This window comes from Mustela putorius, unplaced genomic scaffold, assembly GCF_011764305.1.
Source record: "Mustela putorius furo isolate JIRA1106 unplaced genomic scaffold, ASM1176430v1.1 tig00537227_pilon_pilon_pilon, whole genome shotgun sequence".
Classification (NCBI taxonomy): Eukaryota; Metazoa; Chordata; class Mammalia; order Carnivora; family Mustelidae; genus Mustela; species Mustela putorius.
Genome location: NW_025422368.1, coordinates 8,941,585 through 8,959,523, shown reverse-complemented (window position 1 = coordinate 8,959,523; position 17,939 = coordinate 8,941,585). Strand labels below are relative to the sequence as shown.

The window sequence follows — 17,939 nt, the reverse complement described above, 5'->3', positions numbered from 1 at the left end:
CCAAAAACAAAAATAATAGACTGGGAAAAAATTAATATTTTATAACATATGAAGCAAACAGAGCATTCCTTTGTCCCTTTTACACAAGTTAATAAGCCAAAGATAAACAGTCCTATTGAACAATGGATAAAGAATGTGAACAGACAAATCATAAGAAAGAAAATGAAAATGGCAATAAATATTTTTAAAAAGGTCAATTTCATTCATAGTTTAGAAATTTAAAATAAAATAAAAACAAGATCCCATTTTTTTGTCATCATGACAAAAACTTTAAATGTGTCACAACTTCCTTTTCTGGGGAGGATGCAGAGAAAGGGACAGATATATATTATTTGTGGGTGTGTGGATTATTACTAGTAGCTTAGAAAGGAATTTGATGATTTCTATTAAAATTAAATAAGATAGATATTTTGGCCCAGCTCTCTCACTTTGTGAATTTTTATCCTAGAGAAATAATACATCAATTTATATAAGGTCCTGTAGTCATGGATATTTATTGTAGCTTATATACCATTAAAATCTATATGTCTGTCATGGGAAACGATTAAAAAAATACATATCCTGCCTTAGCCACACCAGGGGATGCTAATGCATGAGTTTAATCTGTAGGTACTGTGTTGGAAGGAAATCCAAGATCTTGTTAAGTGGGAAAAAATTTAGATAATTTGCTCAGTGTTTTCAGTACAATATATACTATTCTGAGTTTTTCTTCATGTTTTAATGAAGTCATTTAACCCTCCCAGCAATTCTATGGGAAAGCTTCTGTTATTACTTCCATTTTACGAAAGCAAAGTTAAGTATCAAGATATTGAAGTAACATATCTGAGCTTTCAGATCCAATAAATTTGAATCCAGACAGTTTGATTTTAGAATCCATGTGTGCAACCACCATTCTGAAAGTTACATTTTGGATGTTTAGTATCAATCTAGTGTTCCAAAAACAAACAATGATTATTAACCATTTCTTTTTTTTTTTTAATATTTTATTTATTTATTTGACAGACAGAGATCACAAGTAGGCAGAAAGCAAGAAGGGGGGAAGCAGGACTGATCTCAGGACTCTGAAATCATGACCTGAGCTGAAGGCAGAGGCTTAACCCACTGAGCCACCCAGGCGCCCCTCTTAACCATTTCCTAATACATCTCTGTAACATTTGACTTGTTGTAAGAAGGGGCTTATACTTTTTAAAACACCTATTAAGAAAAATATTTGAAAATGAAATTCAAAAAATAAAAAAGGGTTTTAATTACAATATGGTACACTTGAAACAATACAACACTATACATTAATTAACTGGAATTGAAAACTTAAAAGGAAATTAAAAGAGGGAGAAAAAACTTCTGGGAGCACGATGCTGAATCCTACATCTAATTATTCCACTTACAGAGGGAAAATGACTCAATGTAAACTCTTTAATTAATTCATTCTTCAACAAATATTTATTGAACACCTGCCTATCCTGTTCTAGGTGTTGGGGGTATGGCAATGAAGAGACTAGACGTAGATCCTGCTCTCATGGGGTTACATCCTAGCTAGAAAAAGATACAAACACGCTAACTAAAAGCATTTGAGGTGGTAATAAGGGTTCTAGCAACAAGAATAAAACAAGATAAGGGATATAGGAAATGAGGTATGAGTATTATGGGTAGGTGAGTTGCCAATTGTGGAACCGTCAGAGATGATCTTAGGGATAAGGTGACATTTGGGAAGAGAACTGAAGGCAATAAGGTAACAGCCATGTGGCTAACTGTGGGAAGAGTGTGAGAGCAGAAGGAAGAGCAAGTGAAAGGGCTCTGAGATCAGAGTATGCTTGGTATGTTCAGGGTACCAGAAGGTCAACATGGGGTAGGGGGGGGTAAGGAGGAAGAGATCATGGGAAGACCATGTAAATAAAGGATCTAGCTTTTTCTATGAGTGCCATGGGAAACCACAGGGATGTTGAACAGGTAATGACATGATATGACTTACTAGCTAATGACAAATATGAGTTGGTCATTTCAAATTTGAAGGTAGTGCAGTATTTGCCATTCATTCCTCACAGTACATAGAGACACTGCAGTGAGTGTCTCCTGAGAGCATTATTGGAAAAGAGAATTTTAAAATGGCCTGGGTATGTATTTAGAGAAGTCTGAGAGAACAATCAAGTGGGATTCCAGAGGGTAATTGGAAATGCCATTCTTGTTTGAATGGACCCTCTGACAGAATGTGCCGGCCATGTGGTTTACTTTGCAGCTACCCTATTCAGAGAAAAAAACTGATAAGGATGTTTTATTCCAGAAGGTATTGTTTGTTTGTTTGTTTGTTTGATTTTCAGCAAAGGGAGCACGGCTCATAGGATTTACTTAAGACCTGACCTCTTCACCTAAAAAACAAACTAACCAAAACAAAACAAATAAAACCCCCAGGATTTTGATTTGTCAAGAAAGCTCAGAATAACATGATCATTTCAAATATATTTTACACATTGTGGGCCCAGGCAAACTTTGTGTCTTAGGTTGGGTTCCCCAGAAGCAAATCTTAAGACCGATTTGTGTAAAAGTTATTTATTAGGGAGTATTCCTAAGAAGAACCTACAGAAGGTCAGAGAGAAGGAACCAAGCAAGAAAGCATGTAGTGTCATGAAAGTCTGAAGGAAAGCTGGCTCCGTGGCACAGGTTGCTCTGCAGATAGTAGGCACACCTCCGTGTTGGCCCCATTAGGGCAAAGTCGCTGCACTCCTTATGACACAGCTTAATGTCAGTGATGCCTTACGTCAGTTATGGGTCAAGCGCTCTGAGAAGGGAAGAGATGCTAAATCCTCAGGCATACAAATCACAGAGTGGACTCCACTGAAAATCACTAAGAGACAAGATCCAGGATAAGGACATCATTTGACTATCAAAGGGGTCTTTGAAAACTATTAATGGAAAGTACATCTCACTCTTTCCTTTATGGTCTTCAAACCATCATGCTTCCATAGGAAAATAAACCTTTGGCTCAAATATCATCTTGGATGTTTGAAAAATGAAAGCAAGATACTTTCTCAGGCAGAGAAGCTTCTTAACTACTTAGAAGAACTATCTTTTCGAAAGGTACAGACAAGGGGTACCTGGGGGGCTCAGATGGTTAAGCTGCTGCCTTTGACTCAGGTCATGATCTCCAGGTCCTGGGATTAAGTCCCACCTCAAGCTCCTTGCTCAGTGGGCAGCCTGCTTCTCCCTCTCCCCTTGCCTCTCCCCCTGCTTGTGCGCGCTCTCTCTCTCAAATGAATAAATAAAAGATCTTCCAAAAAAAAAAAAAAGTGTAGATAGTACATAATACTTTCTCTGATGCCCAACTCCCATGTGCTGAGCAGTTCATGCAGACTTAGTTGCCAGTTGCCTGATTGAGGAAAAAGGACTCACTGGTGCTCAGGAACCTATCCTGCTCTCAAACATGCTTCTTTTGGCTACATATGTTTAAAAATTGGAATTGCAATATTTGTCTGCATCAAAGATATATTTTGTGCGCAAAGAATGTATCAAAAATTTATTCAGTCTTCACAGTATTCATAATATGACTAAAAGGCTGGGAGTCAAAGATATAAAATAACCTATGCTAGGGGGATAGTGAGTGTGGCAACATAAAATATCACAACAGAGACAGGAATTTCAGATCCTTTGGATAGTTTCCTTAATAAGAATAATAAACCAAAGATAACACTCAACCAATCTGAAATAAAATTGCCAAATAAATTTAAAGGGCATTTTGAAGGGCTCCTGGGTGGCTCAGTCAGTTAAGCGTCCCACACTTGATCTCAACTCAAGTCTTGATTACAGGGTTTGAGTTTAAGCCTCATATTGGGCTCCATGCGGGGTGTGGAGTCTACATAAAAAATGAATAAATAGGGACACCCAGGAGGCTCAATCAGTTAAGCGTCTGCTTTCAGCTCAGGTCATGATCCTGGAACCTGGGATCAAGCCCCACACTGGGCTCCCTGCTCAGCGGGGAGTCTGCCTCTCCCTCTGCCCACCCTTCCCTTCTCCTCCACTCCCCTCACCGCCCCTGGTTCTCTCTCTCTCTCTCAAATACATAAATAAAATCTTTTTTAAAAAATTAAATAAAGGCTATTTTAAGGAACAAATTATAGTCATTTTAAAAAGAATGATAGAATAAGATTGCTAAATTAAATACAAATTTTTGGAGGTTATAGTTCATCTAGACAGAAATAATTTGCATCTCTATCAGATAAAAATTGAGACGTTAATATTTAACATGTGAAGTTTATATATCATAATATAATATTTACATACAAATATTATATATTTAATTATGTTATTACATGTTACAAATCACATTTATAAATATGTAATTACATGTTTCATTTAAATATTACAGTCTATACTTTTACAACATATATAGATTTATTGCAAAATCTGGGCCTTTAGTCAATAGTAAGCAGCATATCAAGCAAAAGTACATTCCTGTAAAAATAAAGTACATTCCTCCAGATGATTTAATAATGCATGGGTGAGACTGACAAATAACATCCTGGTCCAGTATTATGTCCTCTCTTTGTGTTATTTCTAAATTTTGGATAATTTTTCAAACATCTGTGGCCATAGCACTAGAGATTATAATTTAGTTGGTCTGAAGAAGGACCCTGGCTTATTTTAAAGCTGCCCTAATTAATAAAATACATAAAACCTACCCACCACCATTTTGAAACTAGCTATGATAAGCCAAACTGTGATTGAACAGGGATCTACCAATGGGAATTTTGTGATGCATAAGACTAGGAAATGTCTCTAGTTTCTATGTGTGATACGGAACTAGGCCAGCGGGGAGCCTGAAGATAGAAAATAAGGACTGGGCGCTGGGTTTAGTTGGAGTGTGGCGTGGCGAGTGTTAACATACGGACTATAGAAGAGCTTACTGAGAAAAGAGAAGGGATGAAGAAGCAACTTAAAGGACAACAGAAACAGTAGAAGAAGAGAGACCTGAGTACGAACTGAGATAAAGAAATAGGAAGAGAATCTGACAGCATATCATTCTTGTGAGTTACAAAAACTCAGTCATAGAACTGATGGGACAAAAGTAAGAGCATTTATAATATTAATAGACATTGCCAAATTTCTTTCCAAAAAAAGTTTAAATTACCATCAGCCACATATGAAAATGGTATTTCTTACTTCCTTACCCAAACTCTAATAGCAACTGTTTTGATTTTTGCCAAAACGAAAGCAATAATTTAAAAAGGTAATCATAGATGTTCTAATTTTCATTTATTTACCTATGACTTAAATTGTTAGATTGAATGCCTTTTCAAGGTTTATTTCTTTTTCTGTTCACTTTTTATATTAATGTCCATTTTTCTATTGGGCTTTTTATATTTTTTCTTGGTGATTTTTAAAATTTGATTTATTAAGAAAATTAACCCTATGTTAAGGACTATGTAGGCAAAATCTTAAGAAGTTTCTAGGTGCTTCTTCTTGAAGATAGTTTAGTCACTGTTAAACAAGGAAAAGTCAATTGAATGGCCCCTCTTGAGTTCTAAGTAGGAGTCAAACTGATAGGCATCACCCTTAGGGAAAAATGTAACTGAAACATTTTTGTGGTTTATCTATGACTGTCCAAAGCCAAACATCCCTTGGTATGTTGAAACAGTAGCTACTGAAAAGGTCAGGCATATCTGCAGAGCACCAAGCTGCCTCTTGGAAAGATCATATTATGTCTTCTACCCAATTCCTTTCCTTTTGAGTTTTGTTTCCAAACCTCTCTTATAGATTGAGATGATCTCGGAAGGGACAGGAAACAGTCCTAAGGGTCTCAAAGTGAAATTCACCATTGGGATATCTAGAGTCAAGACCTGAGATCAATATCAGGTTTAAATGCCCATGGATGGGGAAAGGGACAGGGTTGGCTCTGATACAGTATGCAGCTCTAATTGGAGCCCCTTCTGAGCCAGACAGCCTGGTGGGCATGAGCCTGGTGGGAACAAACTTCTGGTGAGCTGAAGCACTGTAGATTGTTTGGGCTGTCAAGGTGACAGCTAGCATGGCACTATATGGATTAAAGTTATCCTTCCTCCATCACTTCAGCCCTCATTGAGCTGTGGACCTTTAAGGGCATTACTGCCACAGTAGACACCTGTTAAGAAATTGTGCAGCGCTGGTGTTCAGCAGTGACCCCGTGTGGCAGCACCAGAAGCTGCACACAGTGGGAAAGAGGCTGATGTGAATGGATTACATTCGCTAGTTCATTCTCTTGAATTTGGAAGCAGGCACCTCGGGAATCAAATGCCTCGAGGGTTCTTGGACAATTTGAAGGTGGGACTATCAAGAAAGAGTTGTTGGGCATCCTGGTAATTTGACTGAAGGAATATTTTGAATAATTTTGACCTCAAACTTGAGAGTCAGATGATACCAGTTATATTATACCTCTCAAAGAACTACCTACCATCCAAATTAAGAAGCTTTGAATTCCCTTACCTTTTCACAGCAATGTACTTATTTGCATGGGTTCAACAAGAATCTTTTCCTTTCTACCAGAATATAATTAGAAAAAACCGATCTTAGAACCATGGCCTTTCTTGGAATGTCCTATTTGAGAATGATGCTCATTTAATCAGTTATGGTAAACAACTCTAAGGAACAAAGGTTGATTTTAGTTATGGAGCTACAAAACCATCTCAGGAAAACTGACTTTAGTATCATCCCTAAAGGTGGTAAGAATGGGGCAGGAGGGTGGGGGACAGAATGAAGTAGAGATGAATTCACCTAAAGTAGAGATGAATTCACCTAAACTTATAGATCATGCAAGCAAAATATGGGTAGTTTCTTGGGGTTCCTTCCCTAGCCTTGAGCTAACAAATAATAGACATGTACAACTATAATTCTGTGGTTCCATTAGCTGTTCAATACTACATGACTCTCAATTTTCCAAGCAAACCGAAGGAACCCTACATGATTAATTAACACTTTTTGCACCTATGAAAAGAATCTGGCAAACATAATGAGTCCAGCTCTTTTTTAATGGTCAAGAATAATCCTTGCGATTTTTATGGTCACAAAAAGGGAAGTTGTTAGGGAAATTGGAAAGACTGAAGGGGCAAAAAAGGCTACTGGGAATACTTTGATGGATACCAGATATCTCTTCTGAATGATCTTATTCTATACACATTTTGCCTTTTGCAGGGGGCATTGTGGGCTTTGAGTCCTGTAAATTATGGAAAACCGATGTAGAAATAGTTGCTGCCCAGAGAAGTAAAAGAATTCTGCTGGTAGAGATCAACTGATTTCCCCCTTTGGATAAGGCCAATTTTATGTCTATTAGCAAATTCATTTTAGCTCTCCTGATTGCTTATGTATATGTCTGTTCTTTAAATTATCCTTTGAACCATTTTCTTAAACATCTTATATGTTCCTTCATTAATAATGAGCTAAATAAAATTTTCGACATAAAATAGCTTTAGGAGAGTCATGGATTTACACTTGTGAAAAAATGTATTTATACACGTGTTGTGTATTTGAGCTCTCTTTAGATATAAGAGGTGAACCAGGGACCCAGATTTATTTTCTTCAAAAAACGAGTCCTTTTTTCTTAATTTATTGAATAGCCCTTGCTTTCCCTATTAATTTGAAGGCCCCCATTCTGGTGTTATTTGGGCAATTTATGTGTTCTCTCTTATGATCTATTTATTTATTTCCATATCAGTAAAAATCTGTTGTAGGTGCTACAGCTTTATAATACATTTTAATAATCTGACAGGTTATTTTGATGTTGCACTGAGCCCATGAAGGAAGATCAGATTGTCCTGCCAATTTAGATTAGTCTAAAATTTAAACTAACTAAAGATAAAGCACTGGTTTACAAAAGATTGGTCCAATTATTTGCGCCTCATCGACCCCTCCCAGACTATCTTAATCAGGCAGAATACAATTATGAGTCTAGAAGGTAAGAAAACATGTCTTCTGAGTTGCGAAGTTAGTAAGCCCATCGTTTATTCCATAGGGGTGTCAGAGAATAACCCTCACCTGGACAATTATATGTAACATGGAGAATAGAACAATATTGGCAGAGGCATTCATAGAGTGATAGGGGAAGAAGTCAGAACTGTCAAAACCACCAGAGGCTTGAAGCTTTTGACTTAGAACAAAACCCACTCCGATGCTCAATGACCTTTTGGATGTTTGCATTTTAACAGCTGCTTGAGTTTGAAAATAATAATTACTTACACCCTTTGCCTCTGGGATTTTGGTCAATGAAGCTAGATTGGAGTACACAACTTGGATTCCTGTGCCCCAAATTTCTACCTTAAGATCCACATGTGCACCTGTGCTCTGCAGAATGGGCTATCATCATGGCATCTCAGGGAGAGTCAGGAAGGGCCTTATACTCAGTAATACCATGAAGGCCTAGGTTGTTTTTGCACTAAACTCGTCTTCAAAAGGAATCTGGATATCAGACTCTGACCATCTTGCTGTTCTGATAAAACTTTCCTAAGATCATGGAGGAGGAGCCAGAGATGGACAGAGAAAAGGTCAAGCTGTAGAAGCTTTCCCCTTAAAAGTTCCAGAGAACTGGAAGTGCTGATAGAATTTTCTGTGTTATTGGGAGACTACAATATGAGTAGAATCCCTGTTACAACATAATACAGAAATTGATCTCCATAAAGATTAACCTGAATTTAAAAAGAAAATATTATGTTTAACCTCCTCTGATTACAGAGAATGGAGAAATAGGATAGGTAGTATGTTTCAGATCAGATAGATTTTTTTTAAAGTTTTTTAATTATTTATTTGACAGAGAGTACAAGTAGGCACAGCAGCAGGCAGAGGGAGAGGGAGAGGGAAAAGCGGGCTCTCTGCAGAGCAGGGAGCCCAACTCGGAACTCCATCCCAGGACCCTGAGAGCATGACCTGTGCTGAAGGCAGTGGCTTAACCCACTGAGCCACGCAGGCGCCCCTAGATTTCTATCAGAAGAATTTTTTTTCAAGTGTGGGTACATAAATATAAGCTTTCATGAACAAGTAATGTTCTAGGACACTGACAAATGTGTGCAAATCTGTCTCCAAAGATCAAACGCTCCCCCCACCATTTTAGTATTACATCCCAAAAGAAGAAAGGCAAAATTCAAAAATACTTTTAGCTCACATTTTTAATGTTTAAAAACTATGTTAACAGAGCAATTATAGAACAGAATTTCTTATGTTTCTTTATTTACACCATATCCTGGGGGGAAAATAAACTATTTGATTAACCATGAATAGCAAAGTTTTGTGACTTGTGACTCACTTCTATCACTCATCTGAAAGTCATTTACAAGTTTTTACATGAATAAAAGCGGTGTGTTACATATACTGGACCTATATGAAATCTAAAATACAACAAAGACTCCGGAGACTGGATTATGTACCAATGGTCAAGATTCAAGTGTTTTGGGAAAAAATGACTTAAGATGGTTTATGTTGGTGTCAACACTGAAAATGGAAGGCAAACATGCAAGACTTTCAAAAGCTTGATAAAATAATGGTCTTCTTTTGTCCTTCAAATTTGTGCTCATAGTTAATGTTCGGTACCCCCCCCCCCCCCGCCAAAGATCCCAACATTTGGGAAATGCAGCAATTCATCTTAATTTTGAAAAGAAAGAAATTCTCCCCCACTTCTGTTTTCATAAATACTGTGTAGTGGTATCAGTGTTAACAGCATAAGAGCATTATGAAGAAACAGTTTGTCATTTTGGGTATATCTATTTCTATATGACAATAATTTGGGTCTAAATATTCCTTATTTGTAGCTCAGAGGATTATCTCTTAAATAATGGAGCATAATACCAGTATAAGAAATCAATGCAACTATTTCTCCGACATTTTGCTTTCTAAACAATTAAGTAAGATTTTTAGATTCCAAGTTTACACGGAGAGAACGATGTTACCTGGGCGAGAAGGTAAATTTTTTCTAATTCCCAAACAAAACCACTAATATCTATGACAACATTTATTCTTGATATGGAAATACTAGATTCTTGATATGCAGACTTCTATTTCAGTGTGGATCCACAACTGCAAAAATATACAGCCTCCTATTTATTTACAACATATTTACATACAAATGAAGTATTTCCTACAATAAACCTCAGCTGCATAGATTCTTCCTTTTAAAAACACAAATTCAAGCCTGTAGACAGATGGGCCCAATTTGCAGCCCTTCCTCTGAGAAAACCCTAAAGGAAAATGACCGAGCCTTGTGAATGTTACAATTTTCAAGAACTCTCCCTTTTTGATTTAGTGATATTTTTCAGTTGTTAGCCACCCTATTCCCAATTTGTACCTGAAAGCCCTATGTCATCATAAATTCCCTGTGTACATTTTGGAGGAAGTATGTTCTGTTGCTAAAGGATCCCCAGCTTTGCCATTGCTCAGGAAAACCATGTATTAGCACTGCTAAATGGCACAGTCTGTATCTTCTCTGTTTTGAGAGTGGCTACAAGTTGACAGTGAAGTGAAATGGAGGAATTCTGTTCTTCAAACTTCTGCCCTTTCTAAGCCTCAAGCCATTTACCTGGATAAACTGAGAGAAACGCGTGGCTTTTGCTCTGAGCCCTCAGATCAAATATCTGATCATGTCCTCAACCTCTTCCCCACCCTGATGCATGTGCCTTCCAGCACTGTGATTTACTGAAATGGAGCCGAGCTCTCCATCCTTTTCCGAGCAGTTTGTAGGTGCTTATGCAGTACAGACCTTTCTAGAGAATCCACCTGAAGAGGACAGGTGGCCCATCAAACGACACACCCGAACGCTGTGGAGAGCTCACTCCTGACACGAATTCAGTATTTCATCTAAGGCTGCCTTTATAAAGGGTATTTTCTTTTCCTTCTCTGCAAAAACACAAACACTTGACTTCCATTTCTTCACAGCCTCACACAATGTCATCTGAGTGCCCCTCAGCCCAGGCTGACAGACCGGAGGGCAGGCGGCCTTCCTTGATGACTGAGCACCGGCACCAGCATTTCCGAGGAACCATACTCTGAGGTAGGACTGATGGGGAGAAAAGAAATGACGGACGAACGGACTGGGAGCGGTTCTCACACTAATCGCGCATCGAGATCAGGCGGAGGGCTTGTTCAAACCCAGACTGCTGAGGGTTTCCGCCCCGAGAGTTTCTTTTTTCCTTAGTTCTGGGCTGGGACCCCAAGCCCTGCATTCCAACAAATCCCAGGGTGATGCTGCTGCCGCCAGTCTGGGGACCACACTGTGAGGACCACGGGCTTAGAGGCTTGAATCCAACTCCGGAAGGAAGTCAGCTGTGGGGCCATTTCTGGTGTGTCTCTCAAACACAGGAATCTTATCCCAGTCCCTTGACCACCTCCAGCCCCTTGACTATCCCCCCTCCACCTCCCGCCCCCAGGGTGCCTTTCTCAACAGGGTCTGCAAATAGAAAGAAGGAAAGTCGGGGGGAACCTTCTTCCACCGACCTGATTACTAGACAGTTAAACCATGGTTCACTAGCACGAAACCCACTGAAAGTGCTGTGTGCGGGCTGGCTCCAGGGACTGGCGCACGAGAGAGGCTGTGCAACATCCTGTTCTCTAACAGGCAGGGGAAGCAGCAGGTCCTCTGAACAGAAAAGTCAGGCCAAGCCCGAGACCTCCAGGCAAAAGAAAAGCTACCAGCTGAGGAATGTCCCTGGAGGGCTCACAAGAAGCTCCTCATCCTCCTTCCCCTCCTCCTCCCCCCAGGTGCTCCGCTGGCCCTGGACTTCTTTTCCCCCTCCTTTGCTGGAGACTCTGCTTCAGGCCCTGCTGATCTCCGCTCACCGGTGGTGACCCTACCCGCACCGTCCGGCGGCTGGCGTGGGCAGTCCAGATTCCACTAACGGGAGTGACATACTCTTGGCAACTCCGAACAAAGACTCCTTCAAAATAATATTATTTTTGGCTGTTAAGGCTTTTTAGCCATCATGTTATATTATCCTATTCTGCTGAATGATGGGTCTAACCATCTTTCCTAGCTGCTCTGGGGGCCTAAACACCATGTATAACCTGGTTTTAGAGGAAAATACATTCCAGCTTGCAACCAACCACCTAACAGGGTTTTGCAACATGGTCTGCTTATAAATTGGGGACAGCCTGTGTCTAACGAGACTAGATTTCTTTCCTGTGCATCCTTTCCTACTCCACTCCCAGTAAATAACATTAGGTAAATTAGGGATTTACGGCATATTGTGTTATAATAACTAGAGAACAGTTCTCAATCCAAAATATGAAACTGGCACTGTTCACTAGTGTTAAGGTTCTATCTACCAAAGGAAAACGTGCTGCTCCCAATGGCTAAGGTATAATATTCTTTAGTCTACTAATTTAGCAGAAAAACTTCTATAGCACTTGACTGCTGTTTAAATTCTACCTAACATCTGTGATACATGTATTTTTGGCTACCAGTTCACTATTCTGAACAAGAAGAATTATTGCAGTACACTTTACAGCTAATCCCACACAAATGATGTAATTAATCCGTGGTATTTGACAAATTACAATAGGGTCTATTATATCCTGTCAAAAATAAACTTAGATAAACATACAAAGATGTTTAAAAATCTGCAGTATCACAGACATCAACAACAACGTGCCTCCTCTAAATAAATATTTTAAATAATAATAAAAATTCCCTGTACTGACACATAAAATCCAGAGATCCAAAAATACCACTACCCATCCCAAAAGTTAATGGTAATTTTCTAAGTTGACTTTGTGTCAAATGAATTGTTATAAACTAATGAGGAAAATAGAAAGTAGCATAATATTGCTTGCAAGTTCAACTAAGTATATTTTTTTTTAATGGAGGGTCCGTCTACTACCTGGCTATTTCATTACTCGGTGCCCTAGACAAGCCTCTGAGGGGCCACCTGACTTGTTTTGCTTAATTTATCTCCCTGTTCATCCAATATGGAAGACATTGCTGAAAAGGACAGAGGTGGCTGTGGATTTTACTAGGTTAGTATTCACGTATGGGTAGGTATTCATATCTAATTACCAAAACTCTGACCTAAGGTGGATGTAATTCTGGAGCCATTACATTAAATGCAGGAAATAGCTTTTCCCTCTCCCCCAAGAGGATCACAACAAGGTGCTTAGATGCCTGCCTTTTCTATGGAACATTAGTCTGAAAGAGGGAGGGGCAGCTCCTTGTTACTCCCAGTGAATGGTGAGTAAAGGCCTTTAGGGATTTTAGTGAGGGAGGAACAGAACTCAGAGCTAAGTGCTTGGAATTCCTCCCAAGAGTCTGTGGTTAGAGTCTACTTATCTCTGGATAAGAAATCTGTGCTTGGTGAACTTATGTGTTTGAGAAATTCAACCAGAATATAAATAAAACACAAGTCCTGTTTCAAAAGACCAGCTCAGAGAGCACCAACATTTCTTGCTGTGTGATAGAGACAATCCAATCACAGGTGATGGTCCAGCTTCAGGAGGATGTAATTCTGAGTTTCCTTGCAGTCCCACAACTTTCCAAGCTATGTCTTACCCCCAGCTCTCTTCTCTTGTAGACTCTGTGTAATTTCCTTCCACCCCCTTTAGGAGATAGTGGAGCTGGAGGAGGGGTGTGAGGCAGCTCTGTCCTCCTGTGTGGGTCATGCCAGGTGGGCGGTAATGGCCCACCCCTTGGTTAGGGATGAGAAGAGGACACAACACAGGCACCAAAGCCCCTGTCTGAGGGAAGGAAGGTACACTGATTCTGTCACAAGTTCTTCTCAAAGGCTATCTCTAAGGGCTCGCTCACTTGCTTGCTTGCTTTCTATCTTTCTTTTTTCAAGACTCCGAGTGGATTATTGATGGAGAAGAAATAGGAATGAGGCTTATTTAAGGTACAAAAATCTTGTATTTGTAATAACCTAAATTTATAGATATAAAACAAGTCTTTTAAAGACCCCCTAAAGTACCCAATATAAAACAGGAATTACTTATCCTAGATCACCCTTGGTTGGATACACATTATTCCCTGTGCAAAAAGCTGGTGGACATGAGTAAAAGCTGCTGGGTATATAATTTAAGAAAGTGTTTTTTTCTCCCTTCAACAATCCAGGTGTAGGGTTGAAGGTTCTTTGCATCAGAAGAATATTTGCTTAGGCATTTTGGATGCTCTTTTTGCAATACTCGTGGTTCTCAGTTTATTACCAAGGTGGTGCGCGTCTCCCTCCGTGGAAGGTGACTCAGATTAGAGTAACTTCGACATGACTGGCCAAGAGGGAAACAAAACTTCATTTGCTAGATAACCCAAATGTGTCGTTTGGGATGTTTACCAAGGTAAGAAATCATTCTCACCCCCTTTCCAGCTAAGAACACTCATCGGAGAAGGTCTCCCCAGGATGCAGGGTGTGGTACTAGTGAGGCCACTGGACCGCCAGAGCCTGGCTGCCAGGAGATCAGGGCTCCCCTCAAATCTTGGGCATGTTCTGACCCAGCAATGGCACACACCCTGTCACTCTCTTATGATGATCCCCTGTGTGCTATGGTAACCAAAGTAGGCAAAATATTTATGAAACCGTTTTTTTTTTTTTTCTGTAAAGGAAAATAACTATATACAATTCAAGATTCTTTTCTCTTCTAAAAAGATACTGATGGTGTGAGTGGAACACCAGCAAGAAAATGATTTCAGAACCTGGACGCATAATAAATAAACATGATCGATGATTATGTTTCCGAAGTTCTAAAGGGCCGTGAAACCACAAAAAAAAAAAAATAATAATAGTTAGGAGAGTGAAAAATAACTGATTGTGAAGGGTACTGAGAAATACAATTGCATGAAACTTAAAAAAAATCCACAATCCTTAAACTGATCCCAACTCTTAGAGGGACAGGAACTATTATAGAAACAGGTTTCTGTTTTGCTACCGAAGTGTTATTCCATTTTAAGTATCCTGTGAATTCCTGTTTTGCTTCTGTAAACTTGCAAAAGAAGTGATGATAGATTGCTGATGTGTGGTGACGTGACCGAGCCACAGGCTGGAATGTTTCCTGTCCTCAGCTGGTCTCAGTGGCCTTCGTCACTACTTGATGAGCAGGCCCAGTCGTAGATGACCAAGGGAATGCTGACCAGGGAGAACAACACCCCCAGGACCAAGAAAAGGGCAGCCTGGAGCAACATAAAAGCATGCGTTATTTTCAAGGAAGCCAACATCTCCCACATACACCTGGGAAACAAACAGAAATGCTTTTCCTTCTCTTTCTGTGTCCCCTTGTATCTGGAGTCTGTTACAACCATTGGCAAACTCTGAGAATCATTCCAAGATTGTACGGCTCTGATTCTCCAAGGAGGGGCAAACAAGAACTAGCTATGCAGGGCCATCTCCCATATTCTTTTGTTTGACTTCATCGTCACCTCAGAACAAATCCATTCTACTCCCTGAGTATCCTATAGTTTCTTTCAAACTAAGATTACAACTAAAAAAGAGAGAGAGAAAGGACTTTGAAAATATGCAGGCCATTTTGTTACTTTTTACCAACCCACTGAAGTTACCACTGGCAGGCAAACATTTCTATTTGAAAAAGTGGGGGGAAAGAAATATAACAAAGACAATTTGATCAAGTGAAATAGAAAATGGGCGTCCAGAACTAAGTTATTGTAAGGGTTGAGGAAGGCCAAAAGGGGGACAGGTTACTAAAACCAGACAGGGAGAGCATGAGATTAGAAATTGCTTGGCCTTGAAAGTATCCAACCAGAGCTTTGCAGGGAGAAGCATGAAGGAACTTAGAGCCAAGGGGGCTGAACTTGAACCTGGAGAATAGAGCTAAGGGAAGGAGAGGCAAATGGTGAGGTTGTCCACAGGCTTTTCACCGGAGGTCTGGCTTAACTCCCTGGGGGGCCCACATGGACAGGAGCCTTTGTCTAATGCTTTCTGCTAGATCCTACCACCAGTTCTAAGGTGAGAGCAGGGCTGGGGAGGCCCACAGAACTCATGGGCCACAGGCCTCCGGCACTTTCAGATTTAATGTGCGTTGTATTTTACTGTTATGCCAGAGTGACCGCTCTCTCTCTGTGCTTATGAAGCCCCTCCTGGTATGGTTTAGAAGGACGTGGAGCTTATGGTTTCAGGGAGAATCCTGCTGGGGAGGCAGATGCTGTACCAGATCAGTGCTGCTTCTCCTATAAGCACAAGGATGACTCTTCCTGCCTGCATCTCTCACCCGGGTCTGCTGATTCGGGTCATGTGTGCACTGGAGCACTGACACTATCTGGCAGGGCAGCTGAGAAGCCTTCTCCGAGGCCAAACAAAATGGTGCTCTAGGAGGTGCTCAGGCAGCCGCCCCTTCACCCCTGCTTCCCTCACTGTCTCCAAGTGCGGCACCTTCAAGATGCCTTTGAACTTCACCAGACCTGGGAACAAGAATCCCCGCATAGAAAGGTAGTTTCGGAATCCAGGTCTGTTGTTCCAAAGTATTTCTGCCAAATTAGAAGAGGTCTCTTTAAGCAAACGCCGCCATTCTCAGGAAGGGATCCCACGTGCCCTGGGCTGTCGGAAGGAGTTACGGGACCGGGAACGTACAGAAGTAGTGGGCTGCATCAAGTCTTCGAGTAGCTCTCCCTTTCCTAGCTTGCTAAAGACAAGGCATCGCCCCACAGAGACACAGGATGACAGACGTCTAGTTTCCCAGCTGGCCCTGCCCTAGCTCAGAGCCCAAGTTAAGGCACAATAAGAGTAAGACATCTTCAGAGAACAGATCAGAGTCGGATACGGTATTTTCAATCTCCCAAAGGGGAGAACATCAGGCCTGCTGCTCCCCTTTTGAGGCTGCTAAAAGTAGGATTAGGTGGGGGAGATGGACTATTTATTTGGTAAATTTAAATGAAAAACTAATCAGAAAAAGAGAGGCTGGCCTGAGACATACCCAAATTCTTTGAGTTCCTTTATCTCCATCCTGGCTTGTGATTTTTAAATAAAGAGATGAAGGAAGAATGAAAATAAGCATATTAGCAGATGTGACTCCTGTAAAATAAGAAAAAAAAAAAAATGAAGTTGTTACAGCGGAATTTTAGCTTTCTGAACAGCTATCGGAGAATGAGAAGTATAAGGTTCATAAAGCCATACCTACGACCCCAAAAATATCCTTCATGGAGGGTATGAAGATCACCAACAAGTTGATAATAACCAAGAGTATGAAGGTAACCACGATATGACGGCACAAATTAAACTTCGTTTTCTTAGCCAGTTCAAATAAAGACGAACGAACCTACAGGAAAAGAAGACAAAGACTCTGTGAGGGCCCCTGGCACACCAACCGTCGCGTCCTCAGCAGAAACACATGTCCCGGTGCACAGGAATCTGGGAAATGTTTTGTAAGTCCTTGTGCAGGATTACATGTAGGGGCTTGGCTTAAGGAAAGTATGTTTATTTACAAATAGGTAGTTAGCTCTGGTGGGGGATAATTTCCGTCTTTATCTGACTAAGTGTGTGCTCTTCCCGTCCGTTTCTGTGCTCTCATCACGTGCGAGCAAGATCCAAACACTCTGTCTACATTTTGAAGAAGGAACAGACTCATGAGAATTAAGGTTCATCCCAGCAGAGCCTGCCCTATCTCACTGACCCCAAAGTCTTGAGGTGCCTCCTTGGTACCATTCCAGCGACCCTGGGAAGTTCCCTCCCGCAGGCTGTCTGTGGGGCAGGCTCCAAACAGGGAGCGGCGGGCGAGACCTCGGCTTTTCTTACAGGGCCCCGCGGTCTGTTACTCACCGTGAAGAACAACACGGGCACCGTGAGGATGACAGCAACAATCACAGCCAGCCGCACGGTCAGGATGAGAATGTCATCTTTACTCTGGTACTTGTGAAGGAGGTCTGACTGCACGTTTTCTGAAGCGAGCAAAAGAGAGTGTTGAGAGAGAAACAAGGCACGTTGCTGAATGACAGCTGATCTGAACAACAAAGAACGTGCACCCTAAAAGGCAAGGAAAGCAATGTCCTGGGTGTCGCAGTAACTACTGAA

The 17,939-nt window shown here is 40.7% G+C and overlaps 1 protein-coding gene across 1 annotated transcript in view; it reads right to left on the bottom strand.

The window, feature by feature from the left end:
* Positions 1 to 9,101: 9,101 nt before the first annotated feature.
* Positions 9,102 to 17,939, bottom strand: part of SLC38A1 (solute carrier family 38 member 1) — a 67,935-nt gene continuing 59,097 nt past the window's right edge. Inside the window, exons 14-17 of the mRNA XM_004765585.3 lie at positions 17,688 to 17,806; positions 17,046 to 17,187; positions 16,846 to 16,943; positions 9,102 to 15,091 (exon numbers count right to left, since the gene is read on the bottom strand). Coding sequence (XP_004765642.1) covers positions 14,990 to 15,091; positions 16,846 to 16,943; positions 17,046 to 17,187; positions 17,688 to 17,806 — 461 coding nt within the window. The 3' untranslated portion in view covers positions 9,102 to 14,989. The remainder of the gene's footprint in view (positions 15,092 to 16,845; positions 16,944 to 17,045; positions 17,188 to 17,687; positions 17,807 to 17,939) is intronic.